Raw genomic sequence first — 25,717 nt, forward strand, 5'->3', positions numbered from 1 at the left:
CCGAGTGACGTCACGCGGAGCGCAGGTGGCCGCTGCTACCGCAGCCGCCGTCGCCGCCGCGCGCTGCCTCCGTCGTCTGACCTTTCGCCATGGAAGGTGGAGAAGACCCAGAAGTAGTAGCGTGGGAGTTGGCTCAAAAGCAGCGAAGATATGAAAAGTGCAAGGCTAGACAAGCGGCTGAAACGCCAGAATCAGGAGAGGTATACCCAAATTGTAACCTTAGTATGAAACCTTATGCTAAACCACGAGCATCGCCACGAAGCTTTTCGCTACGAGATATTCAGGCTTAACACTTTAGCTAAGCCTCAGCCCAACTTTTTAAGCCTTCTCCTTTCCACGTGCAGCTGAAGAATGGAACGGCCTTCCCCAGCATATCGCCGACTTGACTCCCGTCATCGTTCTCTGAAAATTTTACTGACCTCCAACGTATCAGACCTCGCCTTCCTCCTCCTCATCTGGCATTGTTATTTTTTATTTTTTTCTGACTCTATTCCTTGAGAAATACCCCTCCCCTTCCAAAGGTCTTCAAGTAAATAAAATGAAATAATCCGCGCAAAGCCTTGCTGCCGTGGAGCTACTATACTTACTGTATTCGCATTGTAGCATTCATATTCTGCTTTCCAAAAATGTCGAAGGTTTAAGGTAATGAACAATGATGCACTATAGAAGAACCACTAGAGCTTAATATAAATAAACGTTTTTTTTCCTTCTAATGCATAATTAATAATAATAATAGTTGGTTTTGGGGAAAGGAAATGGCCCAGTATCTATCTCGTATATCGTTGGACACCTGAGCCGCGCCGTGAGGGAAGGGATAAACGAGGGAGTGATAGAGGAAAGGAAGAAAGAGGTACCGTAGTGGAGGGCTTCGGAATAATTTTGACCACCTGAGGATCTTTAACGTGCACTGACATCGCACAGCACACGGGCGCCTTAGCGTTTTCCCTTTATAATTCTAGAGTTGTTTTTAGCGCACACAAAGACGACACAATAAAAGACGAAGAAGGCAGGGCAGGGCGCTATTCTGCCCTCTCCCGCAGAGAGAGGGAAGAGCCTCTCTCTGCGGCCCACTTGTTGCTGTCCTGCCAACGTGTGCATATACAGCTGCGTTGAAGTTTCGCAGCTACACAATACTTCAGGAATTTGCTGCCTCGGCTCTTACATCATCTCCCGAATATCGCCATCTTCTGCATCCTTGGAGTAGCAAAGACTGGCGCTCACGCAGACTAGAGGTCTCTTTCAAGCGCTTGCGTTGCCGGGTTCCCTTTCTAAATTTCTACCTTCACAGATCTGGCCTGGCTGCTTCCCCACTGTGCTCTTTTTGTGCCGAACCTGAGACAATAGATCACTACCTGCTGTTCTGCCACCGCTTCTCTCATTTGAGGAAGCGTCTTTTGCAAATTCCATTTCATCAACTGGGCTTGCCTATGTCCTCCGCGGTTGTTCTTTCCATTGGCGCTTCTTTGCTTGGACGAAGAGACAGGAGTGTGCGCTCTGCTGTGCAAAATTTTCTTCAAGAAACGCAGCGACTCCCATCCTCATTTCTTTTCCCGCTCTCAGTGAGTACGACATTGAAACATTACAGGCATTGTATACTATTATGCACATTAAGCCATTGTCTCGTCCTCGATGTCCAAGTTAACAGTCCCCCTTTCCTTCCATCTTCAAATCTATCAGACTACATACTATTTCCACTCCTTTTCCCGTCAAAACTTTCCTGTATCCAGTAATTAACCGCCTGTGTCTTGGCCACTCCCCCGTAGTGGGTATGTGCCAGCAACGTCTGAGGCCTTCCTTCCTTCCTTCCTTCCTTCCTTCCTTCCTTCCTTCCTTCCTTCCTTCCTTCCTTCCTTCCTTCCTTCCTTCCTTCCTTTTTTCCTTCCTTCCTTCCTTCCTTCCTTCCTTCCTTCCTTCCTTCCTTCCTTCCTTCCTTCCTTCCTTCCTTCCTTCCTTCCTTCCTGTCTTCTTCGTCCTTTACTGTTATCGTCTTTGTTTGCGCTAAAAACAACTTTGATAATCGACACACTCGTCCCAGAGCGCATTATAGTGCATAATTCTACATTTTCATTGCCCTCCTGAACTCGTGGGCTGATCGAAAATTTACTTTCTCATGGCGTGCTTAGATATGCCATCAGTGTATTTTTTCTTTCTTCTTTACATGCCAGCCAAACGTACGCTCATTTCTGAAACAGATGATTTCACATGTAGCGTATGATCATAATTTAGTTTGAAGATAATTTTTTACCACAAAGCAAAATGATGCATGAGATTAGGAAGGGAAGGTGGGAAAAAGCTACATGTAAGTAGCTTGACTAGCCTCGATCGATACGTTTTCCCGGAAGCTGTATTACCTTCCTTTCTACAGTCATGTCTTTCGGCACTCTTTTTAATCTTTTGTGCATGCTTATCTTTAGGAAAATGATTTTTCACTTTTTCATGTGCATGTGCCGAATTCCTCCACTAGACTTGACATTTGGTTCCTAGCTGCTGGAGCAAGCGGTTATGTTTGAAATCATTGCTTCAGCAATTTTTAATAATATCATACTGACATAATGCTTAAGAGAAGTTATGTCTTGAGATTGAACACTTTTCAGGCGCTCCTGCTTTGTAGGCTTGGTTTTCTGTACTTCCCCAGCACACGTCGTGCTCTCTGGCTACCATGTACGCCTTATAAACCGGATTTACTGATGCTGAGCTCCCGAAATGTTTGCAGTTTTATTTTTCACAACAAAGGCATCATTACTTTAATTGTCCTATGCGCACAAGCTCTTGATACCTTGCGTCCGGACCGTAAGGCATTTTTGCCTCCTAACCTCAATATAAAGGAGCTTCCTCGTGAACGTGAGAAGCGTCTCGCACGCTGCAACCCTACTGCTGCTTTCTGCCGTCTCAAATAAACTTGGCAGAACTGCGGTCCGTGGCATGCAGTCAGCCAGTTTCGTATATTCACTTATGTTAAAAGCAGCAAGAATCCAGAAATACTAATCGCACGCGTACTATGAGCCAGGGTTTCGAAGTTTGCTAATGAGAGAATGAATCATAACAAGCATAACAGCCTGTTTCTGATTTGCACTCACCAGAGGCGTCTCCGCGTAGGGGGCGAAGACCGTCAATGGTGGCACCTTGAGATGCGCCAGCTTAAAGAACGGTGCCAGCCCAGCGAAAGCCTTGATCTGAAACAGCAGGAGTGAGCGAAAGCGCGAAAAGCCCTGCCCCGCGATGCTGCTTTTTCATGACAGAACAACGCCTGTGACCTCCAAGAAGGCGCGAAGACATCGTCGTTCTGCTCTGGGCTTTCCCCTCATTGCGTCGAAAGAAGCCCTTTACCCGATTATGGTTGCCGCTAAAGGCCACTAGTATGCAACCGGTATAAATAGGCGCTCGATAAAATTACAATATTAAGCATTTAACTCCTAAATTACGTAGGAAACAAACAATCTAAACTTCTTATTATGGCAACTAATGTGCTCACATGAAAAGCCAAAGTTTAAAATTTGTTATCGCTGCTGAAATTTCAGAAATCCCATATCGCACAAATGTGGCAGTTAGAATTTGGGCCGTATTGTGGAAATAGTACGAGTTGTGCAGAAGCCCAATTCTGACATCTGTCTTCGTAATGAGTACCATACAAGCAGTTTTTTTCCAAACGGGAGTGAAAACTGCATTTCTGTAAACAGGAATCTATCTGGCAATTGCAGTGCAGTTGCTTTCTCTGTTACTTCGCCCGTAGGGTATACCCACCAGTTTTGTCTGAATGCAGAACGCTTCCACCGGAGTGGTGTCCGGCTTCTTTGAGATGAAATGTTTCTAAAGGAGGTCTTTGACATCGCCTCGTGTAAAGCGAAGGACCCTGCGCCATGGTACTCTTTGGCAACCTCCCCTTGCTTGCTTGCAATTCATAAGCGTCATCGTCATCATTCATTTTGCCTGGCAACGGCCTGTTTTCGGGGCAGTGTGTAGTCTGGTTTGTTCCGCATATTATTTTATATTGCTGGAAACATCGAACTCAGACTGTTATTGCCTTTTGTCGCTGTCCTCACTCTCATCACCACTGCCGTGCTCAGCAAATTATTCGCTTCTAAAACGTGCAGTGAGCCTGAACAACCATTGTCGCAGTCAAGCGATTCTCCATTAGAATGAGTCTCAATGATTTTTCTATAGCAGACGCAAAGTGGCTCGAATGGCTTATGTAATGAATTCTTGTCACAAAAAAAATATATAAATGCTGCACAGAAAACTGCCCGCTTCCATCGTAGTTTTGATTCAGCAGTCTTCACTGCTCACGGACAGTAAATCATTTTTTATCTTTTTGTTCTCGCTATTATTATGCTATGTTTCCCGCTATGCTCTTTTATGCTTTTTCTTCACACAAATTTCTTCCTGTGGCGCCAAACAATTTGATTAATCAGTGCTGGGTAGGGGGAGCTAGCATACTGGCATAAAATCTGCAGCTACACAACGCATTTGAGAGTATTTTATGTATTATATACTGCCCTTCCCCTTTTCATGTTTGTAATATCCTCCTTCGGGAGCCTTTAGAGTCACTTTTCATAATTAAATTGTTATCAAAATCTATAAACATATTTCCAACCAGTTAGAAATGCTTTAAAAATCTATTAGAATTTAGATTACCAACTTAACACTGACCAGGATTGAGCTGTTTTCTGACATCCACCACGGTAGCTATTACAATGCTACAAAAGCGATCCTTATACCCCAGAAAGCATCTGGCGGGCTTCGCTGAGATACTCCTTATTTCACAGACGGCTAGCATTGGGAAATTGCTGACTCTTGCGGTGTGTAAAGATTCTCGCCGACTTACTTTGTCGTTGTACCAGGGCTTCTCGGCCAGCATCGTGAAGAACGTAAGGGTACCTTGGGACATGCCAATGTACAGTAGGTCCTCGTTTTGGGTCTTTTTGAGAATGTAGTCAATCTCATCGGGGATGTCGTACACAGCATGCTCGTGGAAGCTGTGACAAAGAAAAAAAGTGGTAGGGTTTTAACGTAGTAAACCGATTACACGTGCGGAAGGATGTGTTCAGCCTGGTTGGCACATGGTTTTGCTAGATCGTCGGCACGCCTGGTGACGATATTAGACTCTGGTTAAGGTCTAATCGAGATTAAGCTGATCTGATTTTTTCGCGCCTCAGATGGAAATTGATGAAGACGACGACGTGCAATGCACAGAGCGACCGTGTATTGCAGTTTAACACAAGGCGTGCTTTGCTGCGACGATAGCATAGTGCTCACGTACAGTGCATGCCCAGCGATGCTTATTTCTTCGTGCCGCCGTGGGTTCTAAACCCTGTCGCGGCAATATTTAATTTATTTCTGCATTGGCTGTTGCTATGCTAGGTTTCGTGAAGACCACCCTCAAGGTCAAGCTTCACACAAACTCTGTGAGCCGGTTAGACCATGTGAAGTGGTGCTCTCACACTAAAAAAGGGATGCCGTCCCCTTTGCAGAAAGTAAGGTAGATCATCATGAGCAGTCATATCTAGCTCTTGTTTTTTAATTGGATGTTTATTTTTTGTACTGAAATACACGGAATGTGTCTAGGACCAAAAGCTACGAGTTTAGCTGAAGAGGGGCCCGACGCCCAGATGTGCAAGTTAAAAATAAAAAGGCAGAGCCACGGAGAATGTGCATACTCACAGACAACATACACATGAAGCATGCCCTGAATTAGCACAGAACAGAAAAGTTTTCCTCATCAATCAGGGAAATCAAAATAAAAAGTAAACCAGTAAATTACCAAACACCGCCGACCAGTATGCTACTCTCCTTGGCTTAAACCTTAAGAAATTAAGTGCTCAAGGTAAGGCTCCCCTAAGGATATAACAACGGAGCTGCATGAAAGAAAAGCAGTTTAAAGTAATTCATGTGTGCCTTAAGCATGACTGGGTTGTTTATACAATGTCGGTTTAGCGTGTATGGTAAAGTTGGCTGAAGACTCTGGTTGCCGTTCGAGGAACGTCCCTTTCTTGTTTGATTTTGGTGAAGAAGCGTTTTTCACTTGAGACGAAGAAAAAACTGGAGGGCGCACTTAGGATCCGCCTTAGGAGAACGATGCGATAGTGTTAATGTGTGAATGCCCATATATATGGAATTGGACACTCACTACTATGCATTCATAGATCGGTGGCAGTCGTCATGCCACTCCTGGCGCAGTGGTGCGGCGGTTAAGTGATCCGTCTCTGCTACGGCAGATGGCGGCTTCAGACGCAGCCACCGATTAGGCTTGAGAGCCAGGCCGCTCTTACCGAGCAACCTTTCGCGATCAGTCATTAATTTAACTCCCACCTACCAGGGGTGGCCAGTTTGCTCACAATGTAATAGGCAGGTTGTGACGACGTCACCATGACACGTAACCTTGATGGCAGAAACCTGCTTTATAGCTACCAGTACCGCTGTCGAAGACACCGACTATGCCAGATGTTCTGCAGAGCGGGAGCCTTAATGCGAACATGTGAAAAGCTTTTAACATACTGCAGAGGTATGCGCGCTGCTTGCAGCACCAACAAGCCAGTATTTCTGTCAATTGGGAGTCGTTTGCCACTCGTCTGTGATAACATACTTTAACAAGGTGACCAGCAGGCCAGTTGGTGCGAATCGAACATATTTGTACCTGCGAACCGACGGGATCGCCAGGAGTACACAGGATAGCATTTGTCATTTCTTCTTTCATAGTCTTGAAGCCGTCATAAAATGAGCATTTCTTTTAAAGTAAAAGCTCTACCGTCTCAGCGGCGCCGATTTCACCGAGGCTGCAGTTTGACCTTAAAAGTCCTTGCTACGCCGCTGCCATAGCAACGCATCACTTGACTTCGCCGCGCCGCTGAGCCAAGTCTTCGCCGTCGCGGCGCCAGGGCTCCACAGCCGCGGGGCGGCTGCTGCCTGGCCACGTGATCTATCCGAGCAGACGCGGCTTGGTGTCTGTAACGTTGAGTGCGTTCCGCACACTGGATAGGCAAAGCGCCCACCCTGCCAGGTGGTAGTTAATGGTTGATCGCGAGATGTTCGTCACCCAATGAACGCTGCGGCCTACTGCTAGTCCTAATGCATGCAGCCCACACCTCTCGCTCACCACCGCCACGTACCCAAAAGCGCGATTGAGGCGCCCGCTGACCCAGGGAGCCAGTTATGCGCCCTTCGTTTCCTCAAAATCATCAGCGTCTAGAACGTGGTCAACGGAAGCGCCAATGAGCACATGACCGCCGACATCTTTCGCTTTGTATATCCTGAATTAGCTGAGCTAATCCTCATTCATTTTTTTCCTTTGAGAAGTCACATACGCATAAAGTTGAAGGTTTTGCAGCGCAGGGGCTATGCGCCTACCTTGAGTACGGCACTAGAAACAAGGAGGAGGCATCCTTTCTTTCTGACGATAAAGTTTGTTCTCAAAAGCGATAAAAGTAACACTAAGATAAAACTCAAGTTGTGTTTTCCGCTCCGAAGAAACTCGCCCAACTTTGCCCGCGCGTTTCTTAAGCTGGAAAAAGAAATAACGCATGCATGACGAAGCATACTACGCGGTTTTCCAACAGCTGTACCGGGGTCGTTTACCAGATTCCGTTGACCGGCGGGAAGGCCAGCATAGGTCAGACTGGGCGCTGTGTAAATCACCATGTAGGGGATCCTTAACGGGCGTTAAGGGGTGGAGTCACAAATTTGACAGAACATTGTGCTAACTGCAGTGTGTGTGAGCCGCGTCTGAAAGAGGTAAGGGTCCTGGGCAGAGGTCACGATAAGACGGCACGTGTACTGTTTGAAGCTTTTCACATTAGGAAGAAGGTCACCGATACGTTTGCCAAACTCTTGAAGGCAGAAATGAAGTATTTTGAACGTTCCTTTTGTGCTTTTTTATGTTTACTTGGCTTGTCATTGTACGTTATTGAGCACTGTGCATGTGTTGGCTTTCTTGTTTTTCCGTATGTATTTGCTGGCCTAGCTGCAAATAAAGACAGATTAGACTTAGCGCGCGTCGATTGTCTTTCTCGGCGTTTTCAAGAGTGTTTCTTTCTGCGCTACTATTTCTTCCAAACAAAGCAAGGCACCACTACAAGTTTTGTTTAACTATTGCTGTTCTTGAGTATTTTTTCTGGGCGTCTTGTACAATTCTGGTTTTGACGCAGCACCTTGCTCTCCCTCTTCGAGCCAAGGGATGGATCGCCTGGATTCATGTCCTTGCATCCACTGAAGGCTCTGCTGTATTTTTTTATTGCTTATATCTAAAACGGCTAGGTTTAATGCTCCTGCGGCACCGCAGGTCGTTGTCGTGCTGTGTACATGCAAGCAGACACCGCTCTAAAGCGCTCACATGCACGTCGTACGCATTTGTTTAAACATGTTGACGGTGCTTAGGAAACCTAGAATATTTTCTGCTGGTTTGTTAAACACAGATAGGCGACCAAAATAGACACACAAATGTTAACTATCATGGTAGCAGTACCATGCAAAAAGTAGTCTTCACGAGCTACGTGTGTTTCGAAAGTTTCCGCGATATTTCAAACGGAAGACCCGCGCGCTATAAATGGCCTATAGTGCATTATGTAATGTACTCTATCAGTCGCAACACAGCGTGAGTTGCCGCAGGCGCCTTAGGTGTCTGACAACAAAGATATGCTATTTGTGCCGGCGTTGACTGTAATAGCGCTTGGTGTGCTGGGGTATCCCCCCCTCCCCCTCCCCCCCGCTAGGCGGGAGCAAAGCAGAGCTCTCACGGACGTTTGTACGGCCGTGCTTTCTGTATGATATTCGACTGAGTTCGCCGAGAATGCCAGCTAAAAGCTTTTCATGTTTAAAATTGAGTCCAGAAAGGCAAGCTGTCCCTCTCTAACACCTGCAAATAATAGGCCAAGGACATCTGCTGCGGGCGTTAACATCTCTTAAGCAGTCCCGGCGTTAGGTTGCTATACTAAGCCTGCTGCAACACACAATTTGCTGCCACTTAAATGGAAGCTACAGCCGCGAATCTGAAGGCTCTCCCGTTCGTCCGCAAGTCAAGTGAGCATGAGAGATTTCTTATAAATGCGCACTTGCGTGACAAAGTGTGTGTCTTTGTCACGTTGTTTGTCACAGCGTTGCCGATGTGAAATGTGCACCTCCAGTTCTCGCTGCCTGCGGAGCATTCACTTACGACCTTCTATGTGACCTTGCGCACACGGCGAAGCCTCCTGTGTTACCAAGCTAGGCTGCTCATTTTCATGTAATTTACTGGACGCCTACATTAGAGCCAACAGCAGGATCAACCAAACAACCAGTCTTGTCCCGCTCAGAATGCGGACAGTAAAGAGAACTTTACTGCATACTATATGCATGTTATCATAGTAAATAGCAGAAGCAAATAGAGAAAAGATGGGACTGCGGCAATTCACCTGGCGCAGCCGGATCATGTCATGTCATTGATTACGTCGTACTCAATGCTGCACCTGCAACTCCTGTGGTGGAGTTCGATGACGGTGTGGCAACCACATGGGGAAAAAGCTTCGCCAACATTTTGCAACAGAACCACGCTTCCTGTTTCCTGGCGTACTGGTCAGCAACCCGGAGAACCCTCTTCGCTGAGGAAGGCTTTGTGCGCGTGGATACAGATTCTCAAACTGTGCTTTGTTTTGTTAGGAATGTTGGTGCTTACGAAAAATTCCAGAACGCCTTGGACTTGACATCCAAAGTCTTGTGCTTCTTTCCGTAGGTGTTACCGCGGACGTTTCCGAGCCACACATCGTAACCGTTGTCTGCAAGCACGTAACCTGCGGTGTAGAGTCAGAAATTACATTCTGGACATATTTCTCATTGCGTTTTCATAGGCAGGAACCTCCGCATCGTTGTCGGCTGGTAATGAACCCTGCCAGCTACTGGAATATGCGCAAAATACGCTAGTTTGGTTGCTTCGTCGTAAGCAGCTTCCAATCATCGGCAGAAATATAAGGCCATGGAGAAAGTATGGTGTGTCATTGCTAATGGCGAAGTATATACTACAGTACGCGATATTAGCACGAATACCCGAACGTGGCGCGTGTACTAACTAGAGTGTCATAGAGCGTTTACCACTGGATTCGAGATGATGACAATGTGGGCGAATACAGTTTAAGGCTCAGGTGAAGCTACGCCTACATTCATGACCGTCACAACCTATTCTTCCGGGACAAGCAAATTCCCCGTAGTCGAAGCTTTCCTTGTTAACTAAACGAAACGCCAAACAGAAGAGTAACTTATAAGCGCAACAGTTTTTAGAGATCTGAACGCGCAATTTCAATTATTATAAGAGGAACGAATCTGCCGAAAAGTTTATTGTTATTTTTTTAACTAGAGCTGTTTGCTGAAAGGCACCAACACGGAGTGCGTAAAAGCAGCGGCTCGGCTCCGCAATTTCCGGGTAATTTTTGTAGAAAACAGGTACGCGTATACGCTCCAATATACATACTTAGGTCAGACGTCGCCCAGATTCTAGCTATGCCAACTACGAGCGTAAAGATGGTTAACCAGCGTATCAAGAGGATATGCTGTTCATAGCTTGATGCAGGTTTCGCATTCGACGTTAAGGCGCATGGGGTTTCGAGAGGCTATTTTGATGGGAAAAGGTTTATTTCCTTTAGAATTCGGTAAACACGATATTTCGATTCCCCAAAACTTTGCAGAAATAGCCTTTTCTGGCGTATTTTTCACAGCAAGGTTCAAGTGCAAGCCGCCAGAGACCGGAGGCCTGCTGCAAGATCAGTCACCGCAAAAGCTAGCCCTAAGGGCAGGAAAAGAGAGCCCAGTAATTTTGCAGGTGGCGTACTACTCTGTTTGCGCGTGATGCAAGAATTTTGCTTGGTTACTGGTAAAATATTGTATGCGCCTGAATATTTGTGCAGAGTAATATTGCGCATAAAAAAATGATGTGAATTTCAATTGTTCAGAAAAGATAATCTTAGAAATAAATGACCGTTTTCGCATTTGAATTTTAAGAACCTCTTAATGATAAAAGACATGAAGTTGATAACTTTTCTCTCAAGTTGTCTTTGCTTTCGCGTTCCAATGTTAAAGCAAATGCTGCAAACTTATTCATGTACTTTTCTTAAAAAGCTGGGGGCCTTCTTAAATACATTCTTAAAGAAGCAAACGCGATAGCAGTTGAAGGTTGGCCACCCCGAAATCCGAAAGGGCCCCAGAAATTTTGAATGTAGACCTTCCCTATAAAGGGATCAAGGAGGATTAGAGGGTCTAATTCCTGTACACCCATATGATAATCTAATGGAAGGTAATAGAAAGTTCTAGTCCTAAGATTTTGAAGTTTGGCGGTGCTGATCACGTCGCGACCTTCTCGACCAATCAGGAAATTTCGTTACGGAGAAACCGGAAATATCTTGGATGGCAACAACCTAAATCCTACCGCATTAAAAGTGTTTCACACTTTGTTTTGGCGAACTTGCGTTGATCCATAACCGGACTACATTCTTTCATGTTGGATTTGGCGCAAAACAATACGAGATGTGTGCTTCCAGAAAAGAAAAATTCCAAGGACGATCACATTTCACCCTAAATACGCCGAGCATCAGGCCAGGGGAAATATCGTGCCCGTTGTATCACCAGTGGGTACAAGCTTTCCCCTGGCCTGGTGCTTGGCTGATATATGGTGAAATGCTTGGGAAATGGGTCTTTCACCACACCTACAGTAGAAGAAAATACGTTGTGCCATGGCGTTCTTTGGCCACTGATGCCCTTGCGCCATAAAAATGTATGATCATCATCATCATCATCACCATCATAATCGCTATTGCGAAGTTTAAGCACAGCTATATAGGTGTCTCAGGCTCTGTAGGCTAATTGTTTTGCTTTAATTGGTCGTCGGCACGTCTGGTGACGATATTAGTTCCTAGTAGTATTAGTTGATGAATACGACGATGTGCAATGCAGAGCGCCCGAGAATCTGTATATTAATTCGCCAGCAGTATTAATTAGTAGAATACGAAGATGTACACTACACAGCGCGAGAGCCTGTCGCAGTTTAACACGAGGTGTGAATGGCTGAGGTGATAGCGTAGTGTTCTCGTGCAGGGGGCAGCGAAGCTGATCTATTTGCGGCGCCGCGGGATGGAATCCCAATCCCGGCAATGTTTACTTTTATTTATTTATGGTTTCTCTCGGTTACACAGAGGGCGCGACGCGGCTCGTCCCGCAGAAGGCGCTGATGAGCTGCGCTCCAAAAGATCACTGTATCGCTGCCTCGCAAGCAGGTCGGATGGTATTAGAGTTGTACTGTAGCGGAGACATGCTACCGCAACTGTCTCCCGGTTTACCGCGCGCATGCTCCGCATGTGCAGTGGTAGTTTTACGGCTAGCTGGGAAGCGCACCTACCACTGCGCGTGCTAGCAGGCCTCCGAATGTCGACGGCACGTTGAATATCATCACCGCGCGTCAAGCTATCTCCTCACAGCGCCTTTCCTAACTTAAGGAATAGCCAACGATCTTGAACTGACCCGTGCTTATTAGAGTTCACCCTTGAGCGTATGAATTTAGAGTGTGCAGGTAAGCAAATGGTATGACCAAGTGCAAAGAACGACTACCAGTATGTCTACTTTCTGCAAAGCCAGCCTCGAAAGGAAAAACGAAACTATATCCCTTGAATTCCTGTACCCGAAAGATTGAAAGCTAAGAGCGCCTTCTGAGAAGAATACTCACCCAGCGACTGCTTTGGGAAGTCGAGTACCATGGAGGCCGAGTCTGCCAGTAAGCCCGACATCAGGAAGATGGGTCCACGCTGGCAGCAGGCGCTGCTCACTTCGTCGGCACCGCAGTGGCCCGCCCTGCCGTGAGGGATTCGGTGCATCTGCAGGAGGTAGCCGTCCTCCGTCTCCACTTCGTGCATCTCGAACGGGTATCCCTTGCTGCGCACCAGAATCTCCTGCATGAGAGGCAGTAGCCACTAACATGACTTCTCTGCACTCGAAGACCCATTTGAACGAAGTACTTGAAGTGATCAAACTTGTGCAATTAATTTGCAATGAGCCAAAGATTCACAGGCGATATCTGTCGCATGGCGGCTGTCACCACGGCGTGCAGTTACAAAGCACGGCCTTTTCTGCGTCAGAACGGGGAGGATCTTAGGACGGTGCTGAAATGGAACCAGAGAGACAGAAGTCATAATTACTTGTCACAGTAAAAGTCATTTGCACTGTCATTAGGTTTTTGGTGCTCTTTCGACTAGGACTTTTCCCAACTAGAGTGTGTGTGTGTGTGTGTGTGTGTGTGTGTGTGTGTGTGTGTGTGTGTGTGTGTGTGTGTGTGTGTGTGTGTGTGTGTGTGTGTGTGTGTGTGTGTGTGTGTGTGTGTGTGTGTGTGTGTGTGTGTGTGTGTGTGTGTGTGTGTGTGTGTGTGTGTGTGTGTGTGTGTGTGTGTGTGTGTGTGTGTGTGTGTGTGTGTGTGTGTGTGTGTGTGTGTGTGTGTGTGTGTGTGTGTGTGTGTGTGTGTGTGTGTGTGTGTGTGTGTGTGTGTGTGTGTGTGTGTGTTAAAAAAACGGTAAACCACCACCCCCTGAAACCAACGATACTTTGTTTGTCATCATGTGGCGCTCCTCAGAATATTTTTATCTTCCTCTTAATTACTTAAGTAACTAAGATGAATTATGCAAATTTTCAACATGGCCCGAAGTCGCCCAGGAACGCCGCACGAGACAGCGCCGCCGAGACACCCACTTCAGCAACAGGCTTATCCGCTGGAACCGACCGGCAGCAACCTCCATCTAAGGCCAACCATGTGTGTACCCCCACCACTCCCAGCACAACACCGAAATCCGAAGCGAGCGGCGCCAGCACTCTAGCAAGCCCCGGCTCAGGGAGCATCAGGCCCTTCTAGTGCAGCACAGCGTCAGCTGCCTGCCACTGTGGAGGACCACGTTGATACGATATCCAGCCGGAAAGCAGAACTTCCCAGCACACCTCTGTCACGCTACGATCTCCGCAAGCGCTGCAGTTCGGCACAACGGGTTCGTCAACAATGACATTCAGGCCGCGTGAGTACGCCAACTCTCTCTTGCTAATCCTACCGACAGCGTTCCTCAAATAACACCAAATTTTTAAAATTAAGAAAAATTGTGGATAAACGAATTAGGCATGAACTCCATATTCATATCCTAAATGCCTATCTTAAAAAAAAAATCGTACCAAAAGGTTTACAAGTGTCGTTAACACTATCAATGGGTGACCTGTGTGAAGAGGAGAAGGACAATTTGAATCGTATACTGCAATCTGCCTCTTTAGATTTGCTTTTAGTTACCACTGCCCACTTTGAGAAGGCGTCGGTGGCTCTGAGAATGGAAGAGAGTCGTGTTCGTCAACAAATCCTCCTTACCGCGCCGGAGGCCACCGAGCTTATGCTCTTTGAAGAAAAAAGAGCGTTTGAGGTACGCGAGACCAAACGCAAAAAAATTCATTCGAGACGGGGTTCCGCACCTCGCGTGGTCAAATTCAATAACAAGCGAAAAAAAATCAAGAACGGTGGCAGCTACTAATAATAACCCCGATATTAAAGTAAGCTCCTACAACAAATCTAATAGAACGGCACAAACATCAACAGTCCAAAAAACACGCGTAGAACGATCTGGAACGGAAGCAGCTTCTAATAATAATCTTGCGGTTACACGCACCGACTTTACTCTCAAGAAAAACATTATTAACAAGAGTCCTAACGACGCAGGAAAGATCCGTCTTCTCTCGAGGCCTTACATTTTGCCCTACCACCGGTAAATACAACGAATTCTCGGTATTAAAGATTTGGACAACTTTGCACGAATGTTGCGACTCCGGGAATACTTTTTTGATCGGGCACAGGCTGTCGCGGATAGCAGAGAATTCTTTGTTACTAACCACCACTAGCCTCCTAATATAGGAAGGGACAAACATTTCGGCATGTACATTAACGCCGTCCAGAAGGACATAATTTACGCCTACAAGAACCACACTCCAGGGAGGCAGAACTTGTCAAAAAGCGAACGGGGTGCATTGGAGGCTCTGAGCAGAAGGACCGATATAATCATAAAGCCAGCGGATAAGGGAGGTGGTATAGTTGTCATGGACAGCGAAAAATACATTGAAGAAGGCTTGAGTCAACTCTCTAACATTTGTTTCTATCAATGTCTTGAAGCAGACCCAACTCCACAATACCAACATTTTATAGCAGAGACTCTGGATCAACTGGCGAAGGAGGGGGACATATGCCTACGGTTATCTAAAGCCCTCACCGCACCACACTCGTCGCCAGGCCGAGTCTATATGTTACCGAAAATCCACAAAGAGAATAATCCTGGCCGCCCTATAGTATCCGGCATTGGCACGATTAGGGAACCAATTTCTGGTTACATTGACACACTAATTAGACATATTCCAACAACACACTCATCCTACATACGTGACACAAACCATTTCCTTCGCTCAATAGCAGGTCTCAAACTCCCGGAAGGAGCCTTCCCGGCCACATTAGATGTAGTCTCTCTCTACACAAAGATTCCTCACTCCGATGCAATCAGATCTCTGGTCGAAGCGTATGAACAAAACGGAAAGGAGTAATACCCTGCTCCACGTGTTTTATAAATACTGGCGAGAACCGTACTCGAATATAACAGCTTGGAATTCAACAATCAACACTATTTGCAAATTAACGGCACAGCCATGGCTACAGAGATGGCCCCCACCTACGCCAACATATTTATGCATAGTACTGAATCTAAATTTTTGAAAGATTGCCCCATTAAGCCCACCGTAAACAAACGCTACTTGGATGACATCATTTTAATATGAACAGACGAAGAGCAAGAACTCATACGTTTTATTGAAAACTTCAACCTCGTCCACCCCAACATATATTTCACTTACACGTGCTACAACACCACAATTAACTTCCTAGATGTTGAAATTTCAGTAAACGAAGGCTCACTTACCACCGGTGTATGTAGAAAACCGACGGACCGTCAACAATACCTACACTTCCAAAGCTGGCATCCTCGTCACTCTAAAACAAGCATACCATACCCTCGGGCACATCGATTTAAAAGAATATGTTCCCAGGATCAAGACTTCGTAAAAAACTCCAAACGCATGTGAGGAGTCCTCATTACGCAACGATACCTCCCCCTCCCTCCCCCCCGCCATTGTCGACGATGCCATTGAAAGGGCATCTAAACTCAACCGAGAGAAAATACTGGATGGACGTCGATACAGCGAGCAAACAGATCACTGCGCAAATCTCGTACTTACCTTCACTAGTAACCTGCCTAAAGTAAACAAAATCCTCAAAAAACATTTCATAATCCTCGAACAAATCAAGCGCCTCGCCAAAATTTTCACTGCTCCCCCTCACGCAGTCTACAGACGACCGAAAAACATTCAAAACATACCAATACACTCAATAACAAATTACCAGCCGGTTTTGGGGTGCCGGCACTGTGGAAAAAGTAGATGACAGGTCTGCAAACACATACAAACATCAAACTGTGCAGTAAGCACAGCTTCAGGCTTCAAATGGAAAATTAAGAGCAACTTTGATTGTGACTCCTGAAACGAAATATACCTCCTAGAATGCAGTGTGTGCAGTATGCAGTAAATTGGTTAGACCGTCAAACGTCTACGAAATGGCTTTAATAAAAACCGCGCGAATAGTTATCCCTACCCTACCTCCTCTTGTCCAAACACATTAATGAGGAAAACCACCCATTTGATGCAATTAAGTTAACAGTCCTACAGGGTGGGTTCCACAACACCCCGGAAAAGAGAGCAACGCGAGTCGTACTTTATTTACAAATTTGGAACAATTCCTCACGGCATTAATGAAAGTCCAGGTGTGTTGTCCTCCATCCGCCCCTTGCAGATCCAGTGTTGAAATTACGAATGCCAGCTTGACATACCTCGGTCGATTCTTGCCAGCGCATCGTTTTCAAGCTTCGTCCATCAGCTTACACAAATTTCTTCATCCCTCACCCCATCCAACCCCTATCTTCACAGTTGAACCACCTTGCTGAGCGGGGTGCAATTGAAGAACCCTCGCTTAAATGCTCCCGCCATTCACATTTACCCCCCACACGACACTTTAACAAACTCGGATGTTTTGCCGCCTTTTTTCGTTGTCTTTTGTGCATGTCTGGGTGTTTTCATGCACAGTGCACGTGTGTCTAGTTAAGCTCACGGCGCCGCTGATTCGGCCTTGGCTCTGGGTGCCGAAGAGGTTCGAGGTGAGGGAAGTCTCCGGCCCTATCGGCATTTTATCCTGTTTATTTGTTTACTCTTTAAGCCGGGGCATGCGAGTGCACGCCACTAATTTTTATCTGTTGGACGATTCCGCCACTGTCTATTTCCGTGCACCTTACGGGTCCCCGCTCTGCTGTTGCCTTGAGGGGTGGCGATTATCCCCTCCCGCTCCTCGTTTTTCTTTTTTTTTCCCGGGCTGGATCCCCGCGGATGCTTGGTGGGCGGCGGGGGACAGCGCGTTTTTTTCCCCTGTTTTTTCCCTCTGTTTCTCTCTTTTCTAGTATTTTTTCTTTTGTGCCCATCTCCTTCCCAGCATCCGTTTGCTTGTTGTTTCGTTCATGTGTCGCACATGTGTGCCAATACCAACTCCCTAAGAACTGGAGGAAGATCGCTGTAACTTCAGTCTTGAGAAAGGACAGGCTCGGTCTGAAACGTCGACTCAAAATAAATCTATGGCTAAATGAAGCTTTCTCAATTTTGCATTTTACCTCTAGCAACCAAATACGTTTATGTTTCGTGTACATATAACGGCGTGTATATATATATATATATATATAGGCGTGTAGCCCGCCGTAAGTAATACCCACATCAATTTTTAATATCGTGAATATGCAGTTACCATCTGCGCTGTGGCCAAACAAATTTTAGCTACATAACATCAGAATACAGAATACATGCCCTTTCGACAAGCTTGCAGGCAAAGCAACCACTCCAGTGGATGAAGAAAATCGAAATCGCCTTAATTTGTTGGACCACACAGCCGAGGGTCACCACATTTTCCACATTCTAAAAACTGATATGGATATTACTTACGGTGGGCTATGCGCCTCTCAATAATATGGCAACCTAACAGTAATAGTTAAAAAGTTAACTATTCAATATTAGTTAACCAGCCTGCTAGTTAGCGCGTTTTAGCTGTATTCTGATGTTCTTCACTGCTTACAGTGCTCTGCCGAAAAATGGCTCCTCTATCTCAAAAAAGCCTATTTTTAACAATTGTGTAAAAACTTAAGTGAAACACCCTCCCTGTATATACTATAGAGGCATAGTGTAAACCTCAGCAGTCAGGCAGGCATTGCGGTGTCAGGGTGTAGAACATACTTAAGTGAAAATACTGGAAGATATCTATAACAACTACAAAGCTACCATAGTCCCCCATGAAGTCAGCAATGAAATTCCAGTAAGGAAGGGTATCACGCATGGAGATATGATCTCGCCAAAGCTATTCACAGCGTGTTTGCAGGAGGTATTCCGAGGCTTGAATTCAATCAGTTCGAGACAAAATTTAATGGAGAATGCCTAAGTATTCTGCCATTCGCTAATGACATTGTCTTGCTAAGTCACTCTGGAGATGAACTGCAAAGCGTGATCAATAAGACAGGCAGAGCCGATCGGTGGGTCTAAAGTTAACATGCAGGAAACCAAAGTAATGTTCATCAGCCTCGCAATGAAACAGCAGTTCACAATTGGTAGCGAGTTGCTGGAAGTGGTAGGGAGTACGTCTACTTAGGGCAGGCAGTGACAGCAGATCCGGATCACGAGCGGGAAATAACTAGAATAATAAGAATGGGGTGGAGCGCATATGGCAAGGCTCTCTCAAATGATGAATGGCAGTTTACCAATATCTCTTAAGATAAAAGCGTACAACAGCTGTATCTTACCGGTAGTCACCTATGCGGCAGAAACGTAGAGGCTAACGAAAAAGGTTCAGCTTAAGTGAACGACAATGCAGCGAGCTGTGGAAAGAAGAATGATAGATGTAACGTTAAGAGACCGGAAGCGGGCAGAGTGGTTGAGGGAACAAACGCTTGTTAATGACACCCTTGTCGAAATCAAGAGGAAGAAGTGGGCTTGGGCAGGGCATGTGATGCGGAAGCAAGATGACCGCTGGTCCTTAAGGGTAAGGGAGTGGATTCCAAGAGAAAGTCATTTTAGCAGAGGGCGGCAGAAAGTTAGGTGGGCGGATGAGATTAGGAAGTTTGCACCAATATGGTGGCCGCAGCTAGCAGAAGACAGGGTTAATTGGCTGAGCATGTGAGAGGCATTTCACCTGCACTGGGCATAATCAGGCTGATGATGATAATGGCTGCCCCGTATTGCCCCATGCCTTCAGTGTGGCTGAAAACATGCACCCCGACAGGCGGATGGTGAGAACCAAACAGATTTTGTGGAAAAAACTGTATCATAATGGCCTTTCATTCATTAAGTGCCTTTCATCTACTGCTTACGAACAGAGTAGAAGGTGTGGTTGATTCGAGAAATACTTCGCGGGGAAGACTATCTCATTTTTATCCCTGTGTTCCCCTCCTCACGTGTAGGGTAGCCTACTGGGCACCACCTGGTTAACCTCCCTGCCTTTCCGTTCTTCTGTTTCTCTCTCTCTCTCTCTTTCCACCTGTATGTACGATTAAAAATATATAAACGTATGTAACACGAGGTCATCAAAATTCATGCCTATGAAAAAAATGGCTGGGGCTTAGCTAAGGTTAAGTGTGGATATCTCGAAGCGAAAAGGTTCGGTGATGCTTATGGTTTAACTTATGATTGTGCTTTATGATTTAGCCTATGGTTATGCTTACGGTTTAGCTTATGCTTATGCTTTATGACTTAGCCTATGGATATGCTTACGGTTTAACTTATGGATATGCTTATGGTTTAACTTATGGATATGCTTACGGTTAAGCTTATGTTTATGCTTTATGATTTAACCTATGGTTATGCTTACGGTTTCACTTATGGATATGCTTATGGTTTAACTTATGGATAAGCTTACGGTTTAGCTTTCACCATCCTGGCTACTCTCAGCTGACATGGCCGAACGTCGCTGTTCAGCTTTCTTTTCACGCCGTATAGCGAGACGTGCCTGTCGTACTTCTGGCGTTTCAGACTCAGCTTTGCTGCGTCGTTTTGCGAGACGTTCTTCTCGTTGTTCGGGTGTCTCGGACGCTCGTTGAGCTTTAAGCCTTTCATCTCTTCGCTCCTTTTCAGCCAACTCCCGTGGTAGCACTTCTGTATCGGTAGTACCACTCTCTTCTCCTTCATGTTGAATGCGCACGCCTATTCTCCGGCAAGCGGTTATATAGTCGGACTCCGCGATAAATGCGCGTTTGCGGCGAGCGTCAAACGATGACGCATAGCGCGCGGCAGTGGCCACCTGCGCAGCGCGTGACGTCACTCGTGCTCCGACATACGCCAGCAGGCGCGAAGCGCGGTGTTGACTAGCGTAGTGAAGCTTTTCGCTTCAAAACTCGAAACGGAGGCAAGCAGTTAAAAGTCATGAGACAGTGAAAACTTTCTGTGCAAGCCGCATGACAGTCCCTGAGTCCTTCTTGCCTCTACGGCCAAATCCAAAAAAAGTTGAGCATCTAACTCTGTGATTCGCCATCTGTGCAAGTCTCCAACGTCGATGTCATTGATTATGAATTCTCTCCCAAGTGCACATCAGCCATGAAGCACAGCGACAGTTATAGGGCTGCGCATATTCCCAGGTATAGAAACTTAGTGCGGAATGCATGAAAAAAAGTTCAACAGCGCACAGTCATAAGCGCAAATACACTTAACACAAATTTCTAGCAGAACAACCGACCTCATCGATACTACATTGGCTAGGATCATTCAGTAACTTTGGGAGCCGGTGGCATAGCATTTGTTGAGCATAATTAGGTCGTAGGTGAGGAAACGCAGCAAGTCTGTGAAGCTCGAGATGCATAGGGACTGCACGATTTGTGGGATTAGCGATACAGCAAAGAAATCGAAGGTTATTTTTTTCATCTTTGCGGCAAGTTGAAACCAGGCCGCGGCTCATTCAAGCAGGGAATTTTAAGGCTCTAAGCTCACGGAACAGGGGAACAAAACGAATGTCACGAGGCGTATTGAATATGACGCGAAAAACTTTCTTCTCGAGGACTTGCGACTTTTCCTTTAGCCGCGCTTTCAAAGCTCGGTGTGCTATATACTAACTAGCCCAGCAGACTACTTTGTCATTGTATGCCCTTCACGAGCTCGTTTGTGTCCACGCAGTTACCTATGTGATAATGAACGACCGACTAGACGTGTCAGACAGCTCAGATAGATCACGCGATATTGTTACATTTTGTACGTCAGTATAAATAATAATAATAATAATAATAATAATAATAATAATAATAATAATAATAATTGGTTTTTGGGGAAAGGAAATGGCGCAGTATCTGTCTCATATATCTTTGGTCACCTGAACCGCGCCGTAAGGGAAGGGATAAGGGAGGGAGTGAAAGAAGAAAGAAAGAAGAGGTGCCGTAGTGGAGGGCTCCGGAATAATTTCGAGCACCTGGGGATCTTTAACGTGCACTGACATCGCAGAGCACACGGGCGCCTTAGCGTTTTTCCTACATAAAAACGCAGCACTATAAACGGCCGAATCAAATTCATGGAGGACTTTTTTATTTTTATTTATTTACACATGTACCTACATTCGCCCGCAGGGGCATTACAGTAGGGGGTGTACCGCAGTATTCTTCATACATTAGCGCTGAGGAAACAAAAATATAAACAAATAAAACAAAAATAGAGGATGCAGCTAGTTTACAGATACAGTTTGCAGAGGATACAGATAAAAGCTGTGTAACGGTTCAAACTTTTTGCAAAAGCCATGCTGATAAGCGACTAAAAAGCCTTTATTTTAAGGTGATGCCTCACGTAATACGCTAGTATGTGTTACAGTAACTTACAGTCCAGGTCAAAGGGACGGGTCTGTAATTAGAGGCATTTATGTCCTGATTTGAATATTGGAATTATTCGACCAGTTCGCCAGTCGGCAGGTACTGAACTTTGATTAAGTGATGCGTTGCAAATATTTCTTCGGTACATTATTGGAGCCTCCCAGCTGACTAGTAAGGCCAACGATGACGGAACGGAATCCAGGCTTCCTCCGACTTGACGCAGTCCCTGCCATTTGCATGCGCATGTGAGGCGCCGCTCATGCGCAACCTCCCCGCTCGGCTCGCTGGCGCTCACCAAGCACTCAGCCGCAGCCAGCGGAGGAGGAGGGACACACAATGGGGCAGCAGTTCCCTCCCGGCGTAGCGAAAGTCATCCAGCGCACGCCTGCACGCTCCTCTTCGTGCGAGCAACTTATTAACATTTTGCACCAGGCCGAACTAAGGGTTTGTTTACGTAGTCACGCTTAGTGAACGCAGTGTACTCCAGCGCTGGGAGCACACTACGCGGCATGCACGTTTTCGTGGACTGAAGCCAGTAATTTCCTGCCATCATTTTTCGTTCGAAACTGCGATTTAAGCTCAGCACCTCTCTGACCCGCTTTGACGCGTTCACGGTGTACTTTGAGGCTGCAAGGCATCGAAAGGTAACACGTGTAGAAGTTCCTGAAGAAAGCCCCATAAATTTAAGCCTGTTCGACCGAAAGCTGGTTCAGTTCCGCAGAATCTAGAAGTCAAACTTTAAATATAGGTATTTTATGTCATTCCGTCAGTTCCGCAGGCACATTCATCGAGTTCGCAGTGAAATCACGGATTCTTCAAATACGTCATGTTATTAAACATAGGAAAGCAGACGGATAATGCAGGAGTTCATGACAGTTATAGGCCATTCTCGCCCCAGTGCAATACACCAATCATCAGTATTTTTTGCGGCTCTTTTATTTCTGTCATTATTGTTTTGAACTTACGCACTGCATGCGTGCGCTTGAAAGACGTTTTACTTACCTTAAGTAGTACTGTGCAAGAAAAGTGGAACGCCTCTCTGTGCGAAGCCTTATTCACGAATTGTGAACAAGGTTCCCGCATGGGAACTGAAATCTCTTGGCTTTGTTTCCTATCACTTACGGTGGGCGTCTAATAATAATAATAATAATTGGTTTTTGGGGAAAGGAAATGGCGCAGTATGTCTCATATATTATTGGATACCTGAACCGCGCCGTAAGGGAAGGGATAAAGGAGGGAGTGAAAGAAGAAAGGAAGAAGAGGTGCCGTAGTGGAGGGCTCTGGAATAATTTCGACCACCTGGGGATCTTTAACGTGCACTGACATCGCAGAGCACACGGGCGCCTTAACGTTTTTCCTCCATAAAAACGCAGCCGCATCGGTCGGGTTCGAACCCGGGAACTCCGGCTCAGTAGTCGAGCGCCCTAACCACTGAGCCACCGCGGCGTCTACATTTTCGAGTCTTCATATAACGTCGTTTTTGTGTTGACGCAGCGTTGATATTCTACTCTCAGTGGAGTTATTCAACAAAAGGCACCGCTAGTCGACGATGGGAATGCTTTGCCAGCAAAATTGATACTAAAGTTTTGTCAACATACCAAGTTGGACGCGATATGTGAACACTTGCTAACATAGTGCACAGATGGCAGAGCAAGCGCGATGGTAATAGTTAATATAGACGTCTCCATGTAAGTTATTTCATAAGCGACCGTCTGCAAAACATAAAAGAATGTAAAGAAAAGAGAAAACAAAACGGAGAAAAGGAGAAACGAAAAACTTCAGAACGAGAAACATACGCATATAAATGAAGCAAGGAAGACGTTTAGGTTTAGGAAGAGAGAAAGAGACATAGAGCAAGGTGAAAGGGAAGCAAGAAACATTAACTGGAAATGGTGAAAGAAAGGAATAAAGAAATAAAGAAGGGAAGTAAGTTTGATTTATGGTTAATGGAGTTTAACGTCCCAAAGCGACTTGGGCTATGAGAGGCGCAAAAACAGAAGAAAGAAACGAAACTCGTATATTTTAAGATGGAAACCCAGACGAACTCTGACCGTGTCAACAAGATTAAATTCTTCCTTATCTGACAAGACGGCGACATTGCAAATTATGATCTATCATTTCCGTCTACACAACCAAATAACATGTAGCTTACATATTTAGCGTCGGTAGCAATGGAAAGGGGGAAAGCAGATGAGGATCAGGTAACAGCAGATCTGATGAAGGATGAAGGGGAGACTGTACTAGAAAAAGTAGCCACGCAATGCCTTACGGCCTTTTGTGTTAGAAAATGTAGCCACGCAATGGCTTATGACCTTGAGCGTACCAGAAGCTTGGAATAACGCTAACATTATTTTAATTCGTAACAAAGAAGACGTCAAGGACTCGGGAAATTACAGACCAATCAGCTTACAGTCCGTTGCCTACAAGGTATTTACTAAGGTAATAGCAAATAGAATCAGGACAACCTTAGACTTCAATCAACCAAATGATCGGGCAAGCTTTCGTAAAGGGTACTCGACAATAGACCATATTCACACTGTCAATCAGGGGGTAGAGAAATGCGGAGAATATAACCAACCTCTGCATATAGCTTTCATTAATTACGAGAAAGCATTTGACTCAGTGGAAACCTCAACAGTCCTGCACGCAATGCGAAATCAGGGTGTAGAAGAGTCTTGTGTGAAAAATACTGGAAGACACCCACGACTGCACAGCTACCATAGTCCTCCGTAAAGTCAGCAATAAAATTTCAATAAGGAAGGGTGTCAAGCAAGGGGACACGATCTCGCCAATGCTATTCACCGCCTGTTTGCAGGAGGTGTCGGGAGGTCTGGAGTGGGAAAAGTTGGGGATAAGTGTTAATGGAGAGTATCTAAGTAGCCTGCGATTCGCTGATGACATTGACTTGCTAAGTCACTCAGGAGATGAACTACGCAGCATAATGAGTGAATCAGACAGGCAAAGAAGAACGATGGATCTAAAAATTAACATGCCGAAAAAAAATTTAATGTTCGACAGTCTCGCAAGGGAACAGAAGTTCACAATTGGTAGCGAGTTGCTGGACGGGATAAGGTGGTGGTGGTGGTGGAAACTTCATTACGGGATAAGGGGATACGTCTACTTACGGCAGGCAGTGACCGAAGATCCGGATCATGAGTGCGAAATAACTATAAAAATAAGAACCCAGTGGAGCGCAGTTGGGTGGTTATTGCCGATCGTGAATGGCAGTTTACCAATGCCCCTCCATAGAACAGTATATAATAGCTGTATCTTACTGGTACCAAACCATGGGGCAGAAACGTGGAGACTAACGAAAAGGGTTCAGCATAAGTTAAGGACCACGCAGCGAGCTACGGAAAGAAAAATTATAGGTTTAACGTTTAGAGACAGGAAGCGGAAAAAGTGTGTGAGCGAATAAACGAAGACGTCAGAGGCGCTGATCAGCGCCTGTGACGTCGTCTTCCATGATTTCTGTCTTCTGTCTGTGTTTTTTAAGCACTGTCAACAACAAAGGATGATGATAATGATGATGATGATGACGACGATGATGATATAACTTATATGTGCCAGTTAAGCTAAATACTAGCTTCGATAGGGATTCGAGCAGATGAAATGTGCACCTTCAATTGTATATGTTCCCGGACTCCCGTACCAAACCTATGTAAGCGGTCGTCGTACAGATTTCCCGGTGGTATCATCATACGCGCGCGTATATGTGTTCAGCGTGTGTGTGTTTCGTAGCGTGTCAATGCGCCCAGGCGCAGTAATGCATTCGCATTCGCACACGTAAG

General features: G+C 45.7%; 1 protein-coding gene across 1 annotated transcript in view; it reads right to left on the reverse strand.

The window, feature by feature from the left end:
• Positions 1-25,717, reverse strand: part of LOC144124641 (gastric triacylglycerol lipase-like) — an 87,213-nt gene that overhangs the window by 34,814 nt on the left and 26,682 nt on the right. Inside the window, exons 2-5 of the mRNA XM_077657440.1 lie at positions 12,671-12,893; positions 9,641-9,755; positions 4,823-4,973; positions 3,078-3,173 (exon numbers count right to left, since the gene is read on the reverse strand). Of these exons, the coding sequence (XP_077513566.1) occupies positions 3,078-3,173; positions 4,823-4,973; positions 9,641-9,755; positions 12,671-12,893 (585 nt within the window). The remainder of the gene's footprint in view (positions 1-3,077; positions 3,174-4,822; positions 4,974-9,640; positions 9,756-12,670; positions 12,894-25,717) is intronic.

This window comes from Amblyomma americanum, chromosome 3, assembly GCF_052857255.1.
Source record: "Amblyomma americanum isolate KBUSLIRL-KWMA chromosome 3, ASM5285725v1, whole genome shotgun sequence".
NCBI lineage: Eukaryota > Metazoa > Arthropoda > Arachnida > Ixodida > Ixodidae > Amblyomma > Amblyomma americanum.